The 19,626-nt window shown below is 42.3% G+C and overlaps 1 protein-coding gene across 1 annotated transcript in view; it reads right to left on the reverse strand.

Annotated features, from left to right (window-relative positions):
* Positions 1–19,626, reverse strand: part of FRAS1 (Fraser extracellular matrix complex subunit 1) — a 166,212-nt gene that overhangs the window by 78,693 nt on the left and 67,893 nt on the right. The window contains exons 11-18 of the mRNA XM_065736478.1: positions 18,664–18,811; positions 16,272–16,415; positions 15,838–15,972; positions 7,032–7,175; positions 4,738–4,878; positions 4,181–4,321; positions 3,156–3,329; positions 565–705 (exon numbers count right to left, since the gene is read on the reverse strand). Of these exons, the coding sequence (XP_065592550.1) occupies positions 565–705; positions 3,156–3,329; positions 4,181–4,321; positions 4,738–4,878; positions 7,032–7,175; positions 15,838–15,972; positions 16,272–16,415; positions 18,664–18,811 (1,168 nt within the window). The remainder of the gene's footprint in view (positions 1–564; positions 706–3,155; positions 3,330–4,180; positions 4,322–4,737; positions 4,879–7,031; positions 7,176–15,837; positions 15,973–16,271; positions 16,416–18,663; positions 18,812–19,626) is intronic.

Below are 19,626 nucleotides of genomic sequence, written 5' to 3' on the forward strand. Positions count from 1 at the left end.
CTGTTTAAATGAGATCAAACAACCTGAATGAGAAGCCCACCTGCTGACCAATGCTAAGACACAAATAAACAACACTGTACCTACCACTGATCAAGCACATCCATAGAGGTAATGGCTTTTCTCCTATATCTGCAGAATTCCTTCTTTTAAAACTTTGCCTGATGGCTAGCAATGGATTAAAAATGAAGCTAAAGCTAATTCAGTATGCTTATCTAGCCTAAGAAAAGTAGACCACATTTCAGAGCTGGCCACTAAGATCTCTTCCGCAACAGTGCTGGCTAAGAACTTCATCCAAGCCCAGTGAAATGGAAAGTACAATATTTTCAGGGAAGCTGTCCAGGGAGTAAAACTGATTATAATTTATGATTCAATGTGTATGCCTCCCTCCCATTTGGAAGAGATTCCATTTCCCAAAATTGGACTATTCTATTCTCCCCTGAAAATACTTAAATAGCCTCATGTAAATCTGACAGCATCTCTAATTACTTTTAGAAATGCATTACAAAACGTGCATGTAATGAAATTCCACAGTATAAGCTGCAGGTGCCTGCACTGTGCACTTACAGGAACAGTGATTTTGCTGGCTGAACAGCCCCTCTGGACACTCAGAGAGGCATCTGCCCTCGAGCAGGACGTGGGAAGACAGGCAGGCTGTACAGTCTTGAGAAGTGTTCCCCACGCAGCCTGCACAGGAGGAGTGGCACTCTGTAGGGAAGAGAAAAACAAAGAGACAGAAGCTAGAAATCAATTTAGCCTTCTCTCTGTTGTTACTGTCCTACAGTGCAGCTTTGTCCCCAAAGACAATAGTAACGTGTTTCCCTTATAGGATTCTCTGCCTTATGAAAGGTAGAAAGGGCAAGAATGCAAGAAGACTTACAGCACACTCCTTGAAGATAAGGAGCAACCACAGACACCTGCATATTTAACAGCTTTGCACCCACACAGTTTATCTCCAAAATGCAAAGCTGATGCAAGACAATATAAAATTATTCTCCTGCCTCTAAGAGCTCTAGGTCCTGCAGACTCAGAGACCAAAATCATCTTTTGTTATGACCCTATAGACATCCCAGGAAGGATTTTCAATTCAGCATCGTTGAACAGTTATCATCAGTCATTCTGGAGCAGTCAGATCAAATGTAATGTTGGGCTGGCCATCTGACTTCACAGCTCACAAAGTGAATGTTCATTAAAAGGATTCAGCAAGAAGGATAAGAATGCAGTTAAAATGTTAAGACTTAAGCCTTTACGGTACCAATTCTAAAACAAGTTAGTTTAAACGAAATGATTTGATGAAATAAATATACAAACTGATTATCTAAAAGAAAACCCTATTCATTATAAAAGCAGTGGCTTGAGGCTGCAGGTTGCACTGTGTTAAACACAAAGGAAGACTTCCTGCCCTCTAAGGAGACAAGACAAACACAGGGCTGGAGAGAATAAAAGAAAGTAAATGATTAATGCAAGTACTGTTAGCTGCCTGTCAGAGAGCCAAGAAGAGAATTCAGGGATCCTCATCACAAATGTTATGCCCTGAGGACTATCTTCTGGCTCCACTGACTCAAATAAAATCAGAGAGAAATTTCTTACTTTGAGCAGGGAAAAATCAAGTATTCTAAAACAGAAATATTACTCTTGATTGGCTGGCAATTCACAAGTACAGAGTTAAAAAAATTCAAAATCAACATTATAACCTACATATGAATGTACTTTTTTTTTTTCCTGCACAGATAGTACAGGCATGTTATTTATCTGCTGTGGGTCTGTATTTTCAAAAAGATGCATCTATAAAACTTGTATGAGAATTCAGATGGGTAGCTAGGAGTCTGCAAAGGTGAATATTCACATCCTTCTGCAATAAATCAAATTACTATCCTAATCCCTTCACTAATACAGAAAAGCTAATAAAGTGAGGTTGTGCTGACATTCTTGCTCAGTGACATAATTGAGCACTGTCACCTATCTCTGCTCAGGCCTGTTTGTGCATGTCTGTTCACACACCTGAGGCAACGGTATACAGCTTTCTTTAGTTAGTTGCTATACCATAACCTGGATTCAGACAAGAAAACACATTCTCTGCCAAGAGACAGCCACTGCACGAACTGCTAGGTTCTGCATTAATGCCTTCAGGAACCAGTCCAAAGTACTGAAACTTTTGTAGCATGTGTAGGTCACTGATAAAAGACAGAATCATTCCATAAAGAAATGACATTTCTTCCTTTTAAAGAGCCCTTAAGGCAAAAATAAAACAAAAAACAAAAAAACCCACAAACTCCTGTCAATTTGATAAAACATAAACAACATAAATTTATTTTAAATCAAGTCCACTTCCAAAAAATCTTTTTGATGCTGTTATTACTGTTTCATTATTCAAGTACTGTAGAGTTACCGTCTTCATGATGGCTCTTTTCACATAGGGAAATCATTTCCTCCCATTAAGCTATTTCTCCTTTCCCTTCAGGTGGTCTGTGTTGCTGTGAGGAATTCTGGCTCATTCAGCCTGAATCCATATGCACTGTTTTCAAGGTAGTGCAATGAGTTTGTTGTATTGACATTCTATATGGCTGCCACAGGCTCTGTATAGCCCAACTGAATGACTAGCTGATATACTCAGGCAGAATTCTTCAGTGAAATCTCACAACAGTGGGAAACTACATATGTTAGTGAACACCATTTTAGCCTCTCTTCTAAACTGTAGCCTTCATGGAAATGCTTCCTGCTTGGCACTTCAGGAGCAGCAATAGCACGTGTGCTGTAGAGCATATGCATCAGAGTAGCTTTCACAAAAGAAAAGACTGGTGAGGGAAGCGTTGACCTGCTACAGGGGATAAATGTGGAGAAAGCTCAGCCTTTTCTGAACAGGACTTAACAAATAACCCTGCTTAAAAACAATACAGTGTTAAAAATAGTATACTCAACTTGAAAGAAAAGAAAGCTAAGCTAAGGTGGTCAGACCAGAATCTAATCATTTAAAAAAAAAACCAAACACCTAAATCCTTTACTGACAAATCACACTTAGAGTGTATTTTCCTCCAAAAGTGTTACAGAGGAACGCAAAGCATGCTAGAAGCAAAAACAGTACAAAGTGACCAGGAACATATCAAATCAGCACATCTTGTGCTTGAGGCCTCAAGGAACAGTTTCCATTGTCAACTCACGTCTGCAGACTCCTGTGACATCCAGGTAGAACTGGGCTTGGCAGCTTGAGAGGCAAAAGCCATACACAGCTTCTTCCACAGGCTGATGGGGCTGCAGCACATCCTCTGGTGCCCAGCACTGCAGGCAATGAAAGGCCCCTGGGCCAACGCAGGTACGGCAGGATGGGTGGCAACCTGTGCACGTGTAAAAAGAGCAGTCAGAGCCACAGCTCCAAGGAAAGCTGTCTCACAGGGATGGACAAGGCCCAGTAACCATGCAAAGTTGGGCATCGTGTGAACACAAATTGGGGGAAAACACTGGTTCATGCCCTGCTGTCCTCTTTCCAATTTTGCACTGTGGTAAACAGTCTGACAGTCAAAGAGCTAACCACGCAGCCATGTCTTGCAACAACTCACAGGCTAAGGAATTTGTTCCATAAACAGAAGGAGTGCTGTATCATCTTTGATGGAATAGAGAAATACTCTGCTGCCACACCTTTAAAAGAACAGCTCTTCCCTTGAATAAAGTTGATAAACACAGTTGGAAAACAAAAATCTTGACTGCTTGTGGCACACGATTACAATGCTCCTTTAATTTTTGGAACTGTCAACGTGAACATAATCTGACCATCAAAATAGCCAAAAATAAAAGTATGATGGGCTCAAGGGAAGCAGAAACCCATCTCTTGAATTTTCAGGTTTTCCACTGTTGCAAAATGTATTAAGTATGTGTATTTTACTCACCCCTTCAGTCATCTTGAGAACTGACAGCAATGTGTGCTTATCAAGAGCATGGGATAAAAAAAGTCTCCAAGACCAGTAAATCCTGAAGGTATGAAATTACAAAGTATTTGGGAAAATCTGCTTCTTCTCACAGTGGAAAAGAACCAGTAGGCAAACATGGAAATTACTCATTCCTTGACAAGAACAGAGTAAGAATCAGTGTTGCATTTGAATTCCCAACAATGAGCACAGCCCAACAAAAGCCAGCACAGATACATCAACTTGCAGCAGCTGAGGAATTCACTCAAAATTACAGAGCTTACCCCTGCACGTGTTGCGATCCTGATAAAAGCCCTCTCCACAGCTCTGCAGGCACTGGCCCTGGTGCAAAGCCAGAGGAAGGGAACAGGAGGTACAGTGAGTGGCCAGAGGTCCCTCGCAAGTGGAGCACGAATCATGACAAGCTGATAAAGAAACAGAGCACATGGAATTGAAATATTCTATTTTCCCTCCTTGCAAATTTTATTGCTGACTACAGTATCCTCCAGCCAACAATGAAAACTCCCAGCTGGCAGGATATTCAGCTGTGTGAACTAATGAGAGCAGAAGTTCACTATTAATAACCAGTAACACAGTAATAACTCCTACTCATATTGTGCTGTGGACATTTATCTCAGTTTGTCTTAATACGTTTCACATGGCGAAGAGGTTATTTAAAACAATCCATCACAAGAAAACCCCCAAAGAAAATAATAAACCACGTTCCCCGTGCTCAGTTCCGCAATCTTAAGATTTCCTCCCCAAAGGAAAACATTTGGGGAACAGAAGACATGTGGAGTGCTCCTTGAGAGACTTAAAGTTCATGCAATATGCATCTTACCCCTGCATCTTCCATTGCTGCCTGGGAAAAGTCCACGTGGGCACTCTGCAATGCACTTCCCATTGTGTAACACCTTATCTGAAGCACAGGTCAAACAGCTGGGCCGGGTTGAATAGCATGTTTCACAGGACCTGTCACAAACTACCAAAGAGGGGAGCTCAGTAATGAAACACTCTCAATAAGCAAACAACAGAGGTATCAAACCAGCTAGATAGATAAACTTTTTTTTTTTAATGCTTTTTAAATGGCACCTTTTAAACATCCGTCTCCAGCACAAGTAAACTTTCATACTTTCCTAGAAAAAGTAGTGACATTCACAGAGGGAGACGTGCAAGTACAGACATGTATTCGCTGACCTGTATCGTGTCTACAACTCCTAAGTACAAATACCAGACCAAATAGGTTTATAGTCACACTCCCTCCTTGCATTTGCAGCCCACATGGAGGAACGCCTGGATGGATTAGGGAAAGAAAGACTTACAAATCCCATGGAGTTTCTATTCTCTAAAAGCAGGTCACTTGGAGTGAAAGGTTTGCATCCCCATGCCTGGATCCAACTGCTAGCACTGCAGGTTGTTTCTGGTGCTACCCTTCAGCAAAGGGAGGGGGGGGAGGATGATGTCACTGCTGCCTTACAACTTGTATCATCCTGCCTGCAGCAGACTTGCCTTCTATTTGGTCAGCACTCTCTCCAGGTCCAAAAGGGTTTTCATCCCAACAGCAACTTTACAAGCTAGGCTGCTGTGGCACAATTATATTAATGTTCTGAAAATCATTGTGACGGGCTCTGCCTGTAACTTTTTTTGTCTGAGCAATGCTTTAAGCTGAAAATGGACGCCAATTTTGCATATTTGCATGCATGTCAGACACTATAATCTCTTATTTTTTCTTTCCTAATAAAAAACTCAGAAAACTAATACTCAATGAATCCAGACACAGGTTTAAATGTACTGGGTCATAAAGAAAAAGACTCTCCAGCTAGTGTTGCATTTTTCTTTCCTGTTCACCAATGGTCCTACAAATAAAAAGCATCTCATAAATGTACATAACTCTGTATAACAAACATCAGTTTTCAGACTGTTCAGGAAATAAAAGATGGAAGAAAAGTTGAGCAAAACTTTACCATTCCCTCCCTCTTCCTACAAATCAAAGCCACAAGCACTGAAAATGCATCTAAAATCAAACACTTTAACGCTTCTAACCCATTTCTGTGGTCTATATTTTCCCAGGCAGTTAGTTCTGAAATCAAATGACCAGTTGCTTTGGAGAAGCAGAACGAAGCTCTGGCTCCCTTAAGTCAGCAGCACTACTGCTGGTAGCAGGACTAAGATTTGTACTTGACTAATTTTTGTTTCTTTTCACCACTCACTTTACAGGAGCCTACAGGTCTCCATCTGGATATCAAAACCACTGTTTTCAGAGAATGACGAAAAGCCTGAATCCTGGAGGGTGTGAGGAACAGCTATGTAGTTTTGATGATATTTTATTGCGCTGGCAATAAAAATAATAAAAATAGTTAAGCTGTACCTGGGTAAAATTTCACTTGGAGCTTACATAATCTTTAGCGGCAGAGGCAAGACTTCAATTCTGCACATTTCAAAACACAAGTGTGTAAAATTTACCGGGGCTGTGGCCAAAATCTGCAATAATTTTGTCAACATGCTGCCAGTTTTCGGCTTTCCCTAGTTAGCTGTGCCACAGCTAGCAACAACACCATTGACTACAGTGGAAAGTCCTTCAAAGAAGCTGGAGGTGGCTGCCAGCAGAAACACAGGCTTGGCACAAATGGCTGCAGCAAATTTTAGACTATTTATTGGAGGGTTCTTTTCTTCCCTTCAAGATCTGTTCAATTTAGGTTTGGACTTTTCCCTACAGCTTTTTCTTCCTCCTCTTCTCAGCAAACCTTCCTAGCTCCCAAGTCTCGTCCGTTGTGCAGATATTAGTTATTGTGATGATGAATTACAATCAAATTCACAGAAACCTGCTGGCAAGGGCCATTTTTCTTTCCACAGATAAATGGATTTGTCAAGCTCTCAAAAACAACTCAGGTAGGCTTTCAAGCTGTTCAGTGAGAGAAAAAACATTAAACCTTTCAGCATCTGATTAGCTTAAATGAATTAATAATCTTACAAACAAACAACAGATTTCCTTATCTGATATTTATGCACAAGGTGCATCTGGCTTCTTAAACACGAATAAAATCACAGCTGCTGCAAGGCTGAAAGAAATATTGATTCCATTTTGCAGAGCATTTCTTAGATTTCTTGCAGTTGAGGAAGAAAACAGGCATTTACCACTGCAGACTCCGTCCTTCTCATAAAATCCCTTTCCACAGCTGGTCACGCAGAGCCCTGCTTTTAGCACACGGGACGTGTCTTTGCAGGAAAAACAATTGTTGTCAGCAGGTCCCCAGCATGAAGAACAGGACTCATGACAAACTGCAGGAAATAAAGGCAAAAGATTAATGAATGACCAACTTTCAATCTTCTTTTTAGAATGAGGAATTTGCAGCCATTTTCTTTGCAATTCTGCTCCTTGAATTTGAAGGCATTCACTGCTTTGGAAAAGAAAAAAAGTAAAAACAGATCTCTGCTCTTCCTGTTTGCATTTACATTCATCTCATCTCAGCAGTACGATTTACATCATCATTTTGTACATGCACTGCAACACCTAACGTGCATCAGCAGTGTCTCTGTAGCTGTAGTATGACTAGAAGAGTGTTGTTAATACCTAAGTCCAGTTCATCATCATGCTAGAGGGAAGAGGCATTCCCTTACTGAGTAGAAACACTGGCGGCATCTCTCTGAGTGAGCCACATATCAAGGCTGGGATACAGTAGCGTTTCGCATATGCCTGAAGTCTTATCACATCCCTGCAATGCAGGCAAGTCAAAATGCCCTTTTTCAGGCACAAGGACGTAGCAACATAGGGGCCCAATGGTCATCCTCAAACACGATAACATCTCACAACCATACTCGCAGCTGTATGTAGACCAACTCTGCCCACAAAAGCACATGTCGAACGAGCCACCTCATTCAAAACTGTCAAAGTTCAACTGTGAGAAAATCCAGCCCATTGACGATCTTTAAGGCCTTTTTCAACCTGAGTGATTCTATGATTGTGGTTCCCATTTATGGTGGCCAAGAAGGCCAATCTGATCCTGGGGTGCATTAAGAAGAGCATGGCCAGCAGGTTGAGGGAGGTGATCGTTACCCCTCTACTGTGCCCTGGTGAGGCCTCACCTGGAATACTGCGTACACTTCTGGGCTCCCTGGTACAAAAAAGACTGAGATCTCCTGGAAAGAGTGCAGCGGAGGGCAACCAAGATGATAAAGGGCATAGAATACCTCTCTTATGAGGAAAGGCTGAGAAACCTGGCTCTATTCAGCCTTGAAAGAAGACTCAGAGGGGATCCAATCCACGTATAGAGGCAAAGGGACAAGGCTGGACTCTTCTCAGCAGTGTGTGGTGATAGGAACAGGGAAATGGCCACAAACTGAAGCATAGGAAGTTCCTCACAAATGTGTGTGCAAACTTCTTCACAGTGCAGTGACGGAGCACTGGCACAGGCTGCACATAGAGGTGGTGGAGTCTCCTTCTCTGGAAACGTTCAAGACCCGCGTGGATGCCTACCTGTGCAACCTGGGCTAGGGAGCTGTTTGGGCACAGGGCTTGGACTCAATGATTTTAGAGGTCCCTTCCAACCCCTACAATTCTGTGATTAAATCCCACGCTACCAGTGCTTACACCAACTTCACAAATCACAGTTCTTCTAGCTATCTTTTTTTTTTTCATTGATGCATTCTGAACGAGTTCTTAAATTTACTATTTCACAATCAGGCAGGTACATGCTTGTGTTCTCAGACCACAGCAGGTAGGAGAAAACAGAATTATATGACATTTGCTCTGTATCGATGAACATGCCAAAAGTTGCAGCCACGCAAGACCAACTCATCCGTGAGTAGGCACAGCACAAGGCAGGAATCAACAGATGCACCAGCAGCTGCTCGCTGAAAATTCTGGCATTCTCTGGGAAGCTTAATCCACGTAACTAAAAGCACACTTACATGTGGAATGGTGACAAAGGCAAACACCTTCCTGCCAAAATAAAGCCCCTAAACGAGTGACAATTCATCTTCTCTGCAGTAACAGGTGAGAATGAAGCACTTCCATTCCAAGACCATGCCTAACATTTCAGGGCAAGGGCAGAACAGAGATGGAACGATTATGCGGGACAGCACACAGCCGTAAATAAGTTTACAGCAAACAAGCAGTCACCAGTATTCCCCTCTCACTCCTGTTCCGCGTGACTTTCATGCTTCTTCTGTCTGCCTGAAGCTACAACTGCTCCTGTGGTTTGTTAATTAACGAGGCAGAGCACCTATGTTTGCACTTACATAAGTCATACTGCCCAGAAGATAAACACCCTATCTTAGTGGATCTCATTTACTCCCTGAGGCAGAGGGCGTTATCATCTCTATCTCCTAGACAGGCAACTGAAACACAGATGTGACGTAACATACGTGGGGTTAGAAAAGGGAGTGTTTAGGGGCTAAGATACAGGATACATATCCAGCACTTGGTCCTTTGACCTTCTGGGTGGTCTCTTCTCCAAAATTTGTTTTTGGAGACAGTCACTAAGTCCTTCGCTTAGTTTACCTTTTCTCATCCCTTTTTTTTTTTATTGCTTTGTAAATAGCTCTTTGCTTTCTCCCTTCTCACCTTCCTTCATATTTTTCCCCACATTCTTCCTCAACTCTCCACAATGCTCTGACTATTCTACCTGGTTCCTGAATACTTCTACGTGAGAAGTCTGTCATAAGGATGCTAGGCACTCTGTGCCTGATAGGATCTCTCCCACTGAATCCTACAGCAAGGTAAACTAGCACATATGCCATGACTATCGAGTGCATTTAATTGTGGATGAATCACAAGGCAACAAATACCAGACATCCTATTTGAAGGCAAAGATCTGTGCACACTGTTTTGCAACAAATGGTAATTGCCCTTGCTGATGAAAAGCTCCATCTCGTTCCAGCCTGGATGATTCTCAGGGCATGTTTACACTCGCAAATTAACTGCCGAGTATGAGTTCATGCTGTAAATTCCTAGGTACTGAACTGTCCTCACTTCACCTTCCAGTCAGGAGTATTTTGCTCCTCTTGAGCTCACTTTAACTATTCAACACCTTTCTGAAAGGATGGACACCAGGACTCGATCTTCTAACAATACATTCCCCACTGCACAGCTTGACTTCACTGTTAACTTGCCTAAATTTGTTAAGACGTCTGAAGACCCAGTTGTTTTCAGAAATCGTCATGTACTTTCTGTAGATAACATTCCTTTCCAAGAAATGTTTCTCTGTCCTGGCAGCCTGGTCTCCAAACTCTGTTTAAAAACAGACAGCCTTGCACACAACTGTATTAAAAATGCCCTTTTCCTATGGAAGTCAGGTCAGCTGGGCAAATACTCTAAGGCTGTCCTCCCACTGGGCACCATCCACTGCCTGCAGCAGACAAAGTGCTTCTGAGTACCTCCTCACCTCTATTTATTCTCCCAAGCAGCTGCCCTAAGCTGTCTTATGTGTAGGGCAAAATAAAATCCTGGCCTCCTTCAGCCACACATTTTGTTGAGTGTAACTCTTACCATAAACAGCACCACACTGGGAAAGCTGTTTAGCATGGCTGGACTCACATTTCAGGCTCTTCTCTGGAGCTAGTGCCCAGCAGGACTGCCTCTACCAAGTCTACACACAGTTGTTCTGCTGGGCTTTTGTCACAACAGCCACTGTTCTCACCTACAGTTAAACATGGTGCTTTCTCCCACCTCACCTTCCCTTCTGGCTCTGCCCCTCTTATGCCCTTCTTCAGACATACGGCTTACAGGGTTAACAGAGCAGCCCACAGTTCCAGCTCACCCACCCTGTTCTCTTTGCCAAGAAACCTCACTACAAATGTTACTTCAAACATAGCCAGCAGAAAAACAAGAAGGAAAGATGTTTAACGCAAGGGTAACAGCATTCTCAGTGCCATACTTTTAGTGGGAAACCTGTAATGCCTAGACTTGAGCCAGGGAATGATACCAAACGGCAGAGTCTGCAGCCTGGATGAGTTTAGGATCTTACTTCACTCCAGTTTCCAGTTGGCTGTCACAGCTCCCTGTACTGATCCAGCAAAACCACTTCAGTGTATCACAGCAGCTTTCACGTCCTTAAATGAGGCAGCTTTTATTTCAAAATAACATGTCTTCCTAGAAAAGAAATGACTTCTGCGGTTTCTCAGCTACAGTGAGAGAAATGAAGCGCATCCCACTGGAGGCAGTCACACCCTATGAGAACACCCAGTGAATTTGGTAAAATGCTTGGTACCATTCCGAAATACTGAACAGTGATCAGGCCCATATGGTTCCTTTCAAGCAGCGGATGTACATACTGAGGTTTGGAAGAAGGCAAAGAAAGGAGAAGGAATGCGACTTGATATTGGCAAGACAGACATAGCATTTGGGAGCACAGCAAATGACTCAAAGTACAAGATCAGTAACAATTTCCTCAGGTTGGCCCACAAAAGAAAACACCTTTGCAGCAAGCCTCAGCTCTGCTACCCAGGCTCTTGCTGGAAGCATGTTCCACAGACTCTTCTGACACAGCCATTTCTATATGCAAGGTGGCATATGGCTCCAGGAGCTATTAATTGACCATTTCCAGATGACAAAAAAAAGCAGAACCTTATTCCTGCCCCTACAGATACAAACCAGCGTTTCTTGCGTTTGCAGCAAAAGGAACCAGGCAATTTATTTCCATATCTCAGGGACTGTTGCCCAAGTCCAGCAGCTAACTCACGTGCCATCAGATGGCACAGCCACAGCTGGAGCTGTTGGTGTGGCTGAGACAGCAACTCCACCCTGTCCAACCCTATGTTCATATGCACTTGCACATACCCAGCTTGCAGAGCCTTTGCTCTTTCAGCACTGGATCACTGCCAGACTCAACAGCTGCTCATTGCCCAAAGAGCCAGACACCAGCTTCACTGAAAAAGCAGGGGAAAAATTGAAGTATTCAACGAGCCACTGCCAGCTAAACCATCTTTGTCTGAAGCAACTAAGTGGCTGTGAGAAAATGTGTCAAGAGAAGTGATGGCATTGCCAGGAAACTGTTTTCACCCTTCCTTGCTATTTTCAGTTCCGATTCAGTAGGTGTCATTTTCTATTCCCTTTTCTCTTTGGTGAGAACGGACACATATGCAAGACTGTGCACCTTGCCCAGACACTGCTGTGAGAGTTAGCTTGTGTTTTTGTAGTAGAAGCATCAAAGTATAGGCCCTTACTAAACTTACAACCTTCTTATAAAATGGCTGCATAGGTTGCTTTTCACAAAAAATTGCTGAGGCAGAGACCAGCAGAAGACAAGGCAAATATTTTGCTTGAAAGCAAACTAGAGCATTCTGACTAATTCAAGATAAGGCAGGGTAGGTATAGCACAGGACAGAATAACTGTGATAATCTACACCACAGGACTGAACAAACATAATAATCTGTAGAACGAATGCAATAACCTAACGAAATTCTGCCCCCCTATCTCCAACGAGAAATACAAAATACATACGAAGACTACAGGCTAGTAAAAGATTTAGTACGGAAATATTCCTTAGTAACTGTGTTGAGAAGATCATGAGGCTTAGATGCTCAACCAAGAAACCACTAGGAGAGATGATAATGTTTGTCAGGAAAAAGGAATATAATGGGGTGTATTTTGTTGACATAGTTGGCGTTTCCACTCTTGCTGCAAGAGGCTGCGCATTCACCACTGCGACTGCAAATAAAGCACGATGCTTCACTAAGGTCCTTGCAGAGCTGAACCTATTGGCTGAGAGTGTTTCTCACACTGCTGCTGAAGAAAAGAGGTTCTGAAGATTATGCTTGACCTTCTACAATCCTCTGCCTCAATTGACACAATGGTGTTCATTAAGCTGCAATAAAATATCTTCAGAAAATCAATGCTAAACAGTCAAAACTTAAGGAAGCACTTAATTTCTGTGCAGGTGACAAGAGCACTGGCTCTTGTCTACCACAGGTAGCCCAGAGAGGCTGTCAAGTCTCACTCCTTGGAGATCTGTACTTCAGAAGTCAGTCAGGTGGCTGGGCTTGGGCAATCAGCTCAATCTGTACCTGCTTGAGCAGTCTTTTGGACCAGATGACCTCCAGAGCTCCCCTTCCTACATAAGCCATTCTGTGGTTCTGCAAGTCTTGCTTCTTAGTGAAAGCAAAAGCACTGTGGTGGCTCCTGAGCCAATGCATCTCTTTCTCTTCTCTCTTGCTCAGGAGTCACTCAGAAGTGACTCAGGGTGTTTAGAAGACGACAGGTCCTGCAAAGTGATGTGCCTTTTCTTTCCCGATTGACTAGAAATCAAACAGCGACTTAACAATCCACTTACCAAACTGTCTCATATCCATGTCAGCACAGGTGTAAAATTGCCCAGGTTGATGACAGCAGCTAATGCAAATAGCATCCCAGTGAGAACACAGTTCAAAATCACTGCCTGGCTTTGAGAAAGCACAGAGAGGTCCATGTTCTGTGCTACGCGGTAACAGCAGCCACCTCTAACCTGTGAGCTGGGAATGCATAGCTTAGGCATATTCAGTCACTTACTCTCAAGGTGAGCCTCTGCAGTCAGGATACAGCAGAGAAAAACAACAGGCTGTGAATAAAAATTCAAGGGCTTGACTGCATTGCAAGCTAGGTCTTTTAGTATCAAGTTACACATCTCAACATTTGCACTTCAGGGGATCAAAGCAGAAGCATTTGTGTTCTGCCTAAGCTTTTGAATAATCTTGAAAAACATAAATAATTAAACTAGAAAAATGCAGTGAGAACTCTGAACACCACAAGTCCTTTGAGTCCTTCTGCTCTGCCAGGCAGACATCTTTCATTTTTGCTTCACTTCGCTTCACCTTTGCTGTAGGCTTCTTAACTGTTTGCATGACCTATTTCTTACACGGAAGCCTTCATCGCCACTCTGTCCTAGGTCCAATACAAGTGAACCACAATCTTTAAATACACCACTATGGGTTCTCAACTTCACATTATCTTACTGGTTTTAACACTCTAACGAAATAGATGTGGAGTCAAAGGCATGAAACAACCTTGGTGTAAAACTAAAACTGGGAAGAGATCAAAGAACAACTGTCCTCCAAAATTCCAAGTACATTCAGTTAAACCAGGTGTTATAAAACATCAACAAAAATAAAGATTAATTTTGTTGCAATGCAGACAACGGTGTCTCAACAGCAGATAGGAAGAAGAAACCTCCTACTACTCATCTCCAGAGTGAATTCCACAAGAGAGACTTTACTGGAACCGTAACTATTAACACAGTCTAGTTCATTCTTTTTATGATTTTGGAACATGCTTATCGCAGTTGTTAAAACCATTATGAGAAAACTATTCCTGAACAGCCTAAGGCCCATCTGGGCAATCAGATTACAGATCTGTAAAAAATGAAGAGAATACAAAGGAAGAGTGAATGGAAACGAACTATGGACTGTATCTGAAATTTAAGACTTATTCCACTAGTTTTACTTTATGCAGAAAATGCAGCCAGGCAGAACTAAAGCAAATCAGTTTAATTCCCCCGAGGAAACAGGAACAAATTTTCCCAGCAACTTTCAGCTACCAGCATGCGTGACTGCAAATTTGGATGGAATGTACAATCAGTAATCTACAAACCAGTAATAAAACGAAACATTAGCCTTCCCCTCCTGCTTCAGCAGTACACGGGCACTGCCAACTAAAACACTGGTAGCAGGTGGAAAGGAAATGGTAAAATAAAACCAAATGAAGTAGAAGATTATATGATACTTAAGACTATAAATTCTTTTGGACTGGGTCTCTTTTTTTTCTATTTATATGCACACAATGGGGTCCTAGTCTATAGTCAGCACTGAAAGAGAGTTTCTCAGACTTAGAAAACTTAAAACATATAATCTGCTCTTTAAGGCAAACCACTTCAGAAAAGGAAGCTGGACTTAGAATGTGAAGTGCTTTCCCTTGAAATTTGCCAAATGCCCTATGTTTTTGTTTAATTTTAAGCAGCAAGGTTACTTACAAAGAAATTACAATAGAGGCTCAAGAAGCTGAGCATACGCTCCACACTGTTGTTGAATTAGAGCTGTAGAAATAATCAGAAGCCTTCAAGAAAAGGCCAACGTTGAGAAAAGCAGTAACTTCAGAGAAAACAAACTGTCATAATGAAAAAGCTGCTGCTTTACAGTTTGGGAAAAAGAAAGATATTTCAAAGGAGAAAGAGAAGCTCATAAAAACACTATTAAAGACCCATCAAATAAGAAACTTTAACATTGCTGTCTTAATCTCAGTCTTTCTAAACACTATGGTATAGGATTTAGATATATACCAGTTGTCTTAAGGAATTACAAATTTACTTATTAAATATTCTTCCTGAGGAGAGTTAGCCCTACCAGCTTCCATGAAGAGAGAGTGACACATGAAACAAATGATGGTAGAACAGAACAAAAAACAGTTTTAACAAGTCTTTACTGTGAGTTTTTCTGGTCCTATCAATCCTCCATCCTTCCAAATAATTTTCTCCATATCTCAAAGTATTGCCTTCTCAGAGGTTAAGGATTAGCAGCTGCAGCTTAGACCATGCTCAGCTAAAAAAAAAACCCTACTCAGATCAGATCGTCAGGCAGAGTTCAGGGTGTTATATCTGTAGTAAAATTTAAATGCACACTCTGTTCTGCATCGTCGACACCACAAGGAACACAGTCACATTTCCAGAAGAGAATTCTGAATTGAAAAAGAGGACTGTGGTGGCAATCTGAAACTGCAGTGTTCAAAAGCGGAGAGTTTTAGACCAACCAAGCTCATCAGCTCAGGAATTTTAATGAGTATTTCCCCAACCAGTAATCGGTTTTATACTGTACAACCTGGTTCCTCTGATCACTCCTCACTTTACTCTACGGTGAACATTAACACCTATGTCAACAGCCAGTCCCCCAACAGAGAGTATATCTAATCATTTGGGTAGTGCTTTGTCTGCCATTTTGTTATCACAAAGCACTGTAATCTTTTTTGCTTCAAGTTACCTGCACATATGAGTTGATCCTGAAAGAATCCCTTCCCACATGAAGTCACACACTGCCCGTTCTTCATTAGCAAGGATGTCCGGCAGGAGGTACACTCGAAACCATTCGTACAGGCTGAGCATGTTTCATTGCAGGCTTCCAAGAGAGGAAAAGGAAGATGCATAAATTCCAAACGTATTGATGCAGCAAAACAACCTCTGTTCTGATGAAGAGACAATTTTATCTCACTATGGCAAAAGAACTTCAGAATTCACTCTCATCTGAAACCTCTTCAAAGTCCTAAGCCTATGGCTACCACTCAGTATGTGCCTGAACACTTTTCCAAACAGAGCTTGACAGTCTGTATGGAGTAAGCCTGGGGGATTCTGCAATCAAAAGCAAAACAAGCCACAGAAAACACAGTAATTTGGCAGTGCATAACCACTGCAGATTACCTAAGCAAGTCTCCCCATCCCGATAGAAGCCTGATCCGCAGGTCTCCACACAGCGCCCATTCTGCAGCTGCTTCTGCACATCACGGCAGGCAATACAGTGATCAAAGGACTGTGAGCAGGTCAGACAGTCTGGGTGGCACTCCCCTGGCACAAAGAAAAGACACAAGGGTAAAAACCATCAGCAGTGTTTTCAGTTGAAAAGAGAGAAAGAAATGCATAATACAAAATCCAAGTAAAATTAATTATTAGCTTACACTGCTGGTTCATGTTCTGTTAGTTTTGGAACCAACAATTTCTGTTGGTTTTCTTTCAAACAGGCATGCAAAGGGCTAAATGTTATATTTTTGTGTCCTAGTATGTGGGAACATATTGTAAAGACTCATTTCCTAGGCTATAGATAAAACAGAAATTTCTTGCCCACACTGTTGTCCAGCAGTAAAAATCATAAGCCATCAGGAATTAATGGCCCAAAGCAACCTAAATTTCTGTTTCCTTCAGGCAAACCTTGCAATAAGACATCTGATGCACCCACATCAGGTCACAGAACAGTGCCAGACCGCATCCCCTCCAGTCAGAAGCTTCATGTCACAGTGCTGTAAAAGAATTTTTTGACCACAGGTCAAAAGATCTGACTGGTCTCTCCACAGAGACGAGGAAAAAAGACTATTATTTCTTTACTACTGAGTTACTTCTGCTTGCTGGAAGAAAACCTGTCTGCTTCTTTCTGTCAAGTCAGCAAAAATTATCTCACTGCTGAAAACGCTCCATTTACACTACATAACCTGCAAGCTTCCAGGCAGCTGGATCTAAATTGGGAATTTCTTACCAGTAACTTCCCAAAGGTACACACAACTCCATCCTCACAGACTGACAATGAACCAACTGCTCAGAGAGGGAGAGAATGGACAGTCTTTTTTTGAATACAAAAAAAAAAATCCCTCTGTGCCAACTCAAGTGTTCTTAGTGAGCGGGCATATTTGCTGTTTATTTATTTATTTGCTTGTTTTTTTACAAAACACAACTTCACTTGGGGCAAGATGCTTTACACTGGCTGAGAATAAATGGGTTCTGTCTGCCTGCTTCCCCCAGCACATCTGTGAGAAGCAGCAATAAATTTTTACTGGCTTTAAGGATGTAGATGTGTTAGGGGCTGATGCTCCAGGCTCACAAGTCAAACTACCACAGCCTGGGTTTTGTATCTGTTTCTCATAGCCTCCAGTGCAAAATAGAATAAGAGGGAAAACTCTAGGCTTCAGTGAAGGAAATGCCCATTTACATTTTAGAATACAAAAATGCAGATTTGGCTCTGTAAATCCAATGCTATGACTTCAAAGCGTACATTTTCCAGAGAACTACCACTGCAGAAGCTAAAAGAGTATTTTCAAGGGTTACTGGTACACTGGTGAGTCTTGATAAGAATAACAACAGATAGGTCCAGAGAGCACTTAATAATCTGTTCCCTCCATAGAAGTCGGTGCAGATGCTGTTGCCTTTTGAAAATCCAGGACAATTTTATCTGGACTGCCCCAAACCCATTTTCCTCACTTTTCAATTTGCAGAGCTTTGCATTTTTATTAGCACACAGTAAATAACAAGCTTTAGCACATTAATATGGCAAATGTGCCAAACCACTCCATGCAAACGACAGTATAATTAAACTGTGAAACTATTTTCTTTTTACGCAGATAAACCATTAACTGGAGCACTGTGATAAAACCAAAGTTAGATGAATACAAGAACGGCTACCAAAATGAAACATTACAAACCACACATAGAGCCTACCAACTACAAAATGTAAAGCCTACCAACTGTGATGTGTAAATGAAGAAGGATGAAAACATCCAGGGGAAAACAATTAATCTGTACGTAAAATTAACCTATAGCTAAGGCTATTCTGATTTTTCCAAACAATTATTAACTGGCAGCTGTTCTGCTCCAGGTGAGCAAGGGGCTTAACACTGTAAGCAAGAGAAACAATCACCCATAAACTCCAAAACTCATGTTAAGATTTGCATAGAGAGTCATCTGCATTATAAAATCTGTGTTGAAAAAAGGAGAAGACAAAACGCTTTCAAAACACCATTCCCAAGAAGAGACTCTTGCCAAAAGAAAGCTACGATTTAAAGCAAGGCAAGTCAGTAGGACTGACTTCCATCCTTCAGGATGGAGCCCTATGCCCCTCCAGTAAACCAAATTATGGAAACCAGTTATTTTGCTGCTGCAGACTGAAGATGAGTTAAAATTCACACCAGGTATCAGACCAGCAGGAGGGATCCCAAGATGTGCCCTGCGTCAGATGAGCGCACAATGCATGTGCTCCCACCCAAAAGGAGTGATAAAAAGAATAAAGGAGAAATAAAAGTGATAAAAGCACGACAGCACTGGGTCATACCTGGCTGGCAGCGTGGACAGCAATCACCCTTCTCCCTGACAGCCATGCTGCCTGGTGGGCAGGGTGAGCAGGAGCGCTGAAAGCAGACCACCTCCGCATCTCGGCATTCACACTCTCTGCACAGCCCTTCCTTCCATGTCTCTCCATTCTGCATAACATGACATCCAACAGCCAGCATTAGGGCTCTGCACCACCAGCACAGCTGCTCTGCAGTCAAGCCAAATCAAGATAATGCCTCAGCAGTAACACTGGGTTTGCCACCCAGCAGGGATTCCCTGCTGCTTACTGCTTCTGTGGTGAAGGAGAGCCTCTGTATAAAAACTTTTTTTCCTCATGTGTGGAAGTCCCCCCATGAACTTCAAGGCTACACCAGCGATAGCAATATGCTAAACATCCCTGCTTCTTTTTCAGCTCTGAGGTCAGTTGGTCTTAGTCTATGCATCTCTACACCTCTTGGCCTCTTTGTCTTTCCAAATCAAGGCAATCTGCAAAGTGCTTATGGAGAACAGTCCACGGCCTGTGACCTCCTGATCACATTCCCTCTTAGCACTCCCTCCATAGAGAGGTGTTTTTCAGTTAGCACTAAGTCCTTTCTGCTTCTTACACCAACCTCCATTTTCTCTAACTCAGAGCACTTTCTCATATCTCCGAATTTTGCAGCCTCACTTGTTCACATATTTTCCCCACAGTTCAGTAACCTGTTTGAGCAGACAGCCTTAATCTGTTCTGGGATTGAATCTATTTATTTGCACAATGACCTTCTTGTCACACTTTAAACCTCCTTCTAACCTTGAGATTATTTTACTTTCTTTACTCCTCTCTTCTGTTCTACTTTAAAAGGGCTGTCCACACACACTGAGCTGGTGCTATTTGCTTCCCTCACAACTAACCATCCCACCTGACACTGCCAGCTGACTAGTAATGGGAGGAGACCGTCCCCCCTCCTGCTGTCTGCATCTCTGC

The sequence above is a fragment of the Cyrtonyx montezumae genome, unplaced genomic scaffold (genome assembly GCF_038088225.1).
Source record: "Cyrtonyx montezumae isolate F1298 unplaced genomic scaffold, pur_monq_1.0 scaffold_2, whole genome shotgun sequence".
Taxonomy (NCBI): Eukaryota; Metazoa; Chordata; class Aves; order Galliformes; family Odontophoridae; genus Cyrtonyx; species Cyrtonyx montezumae.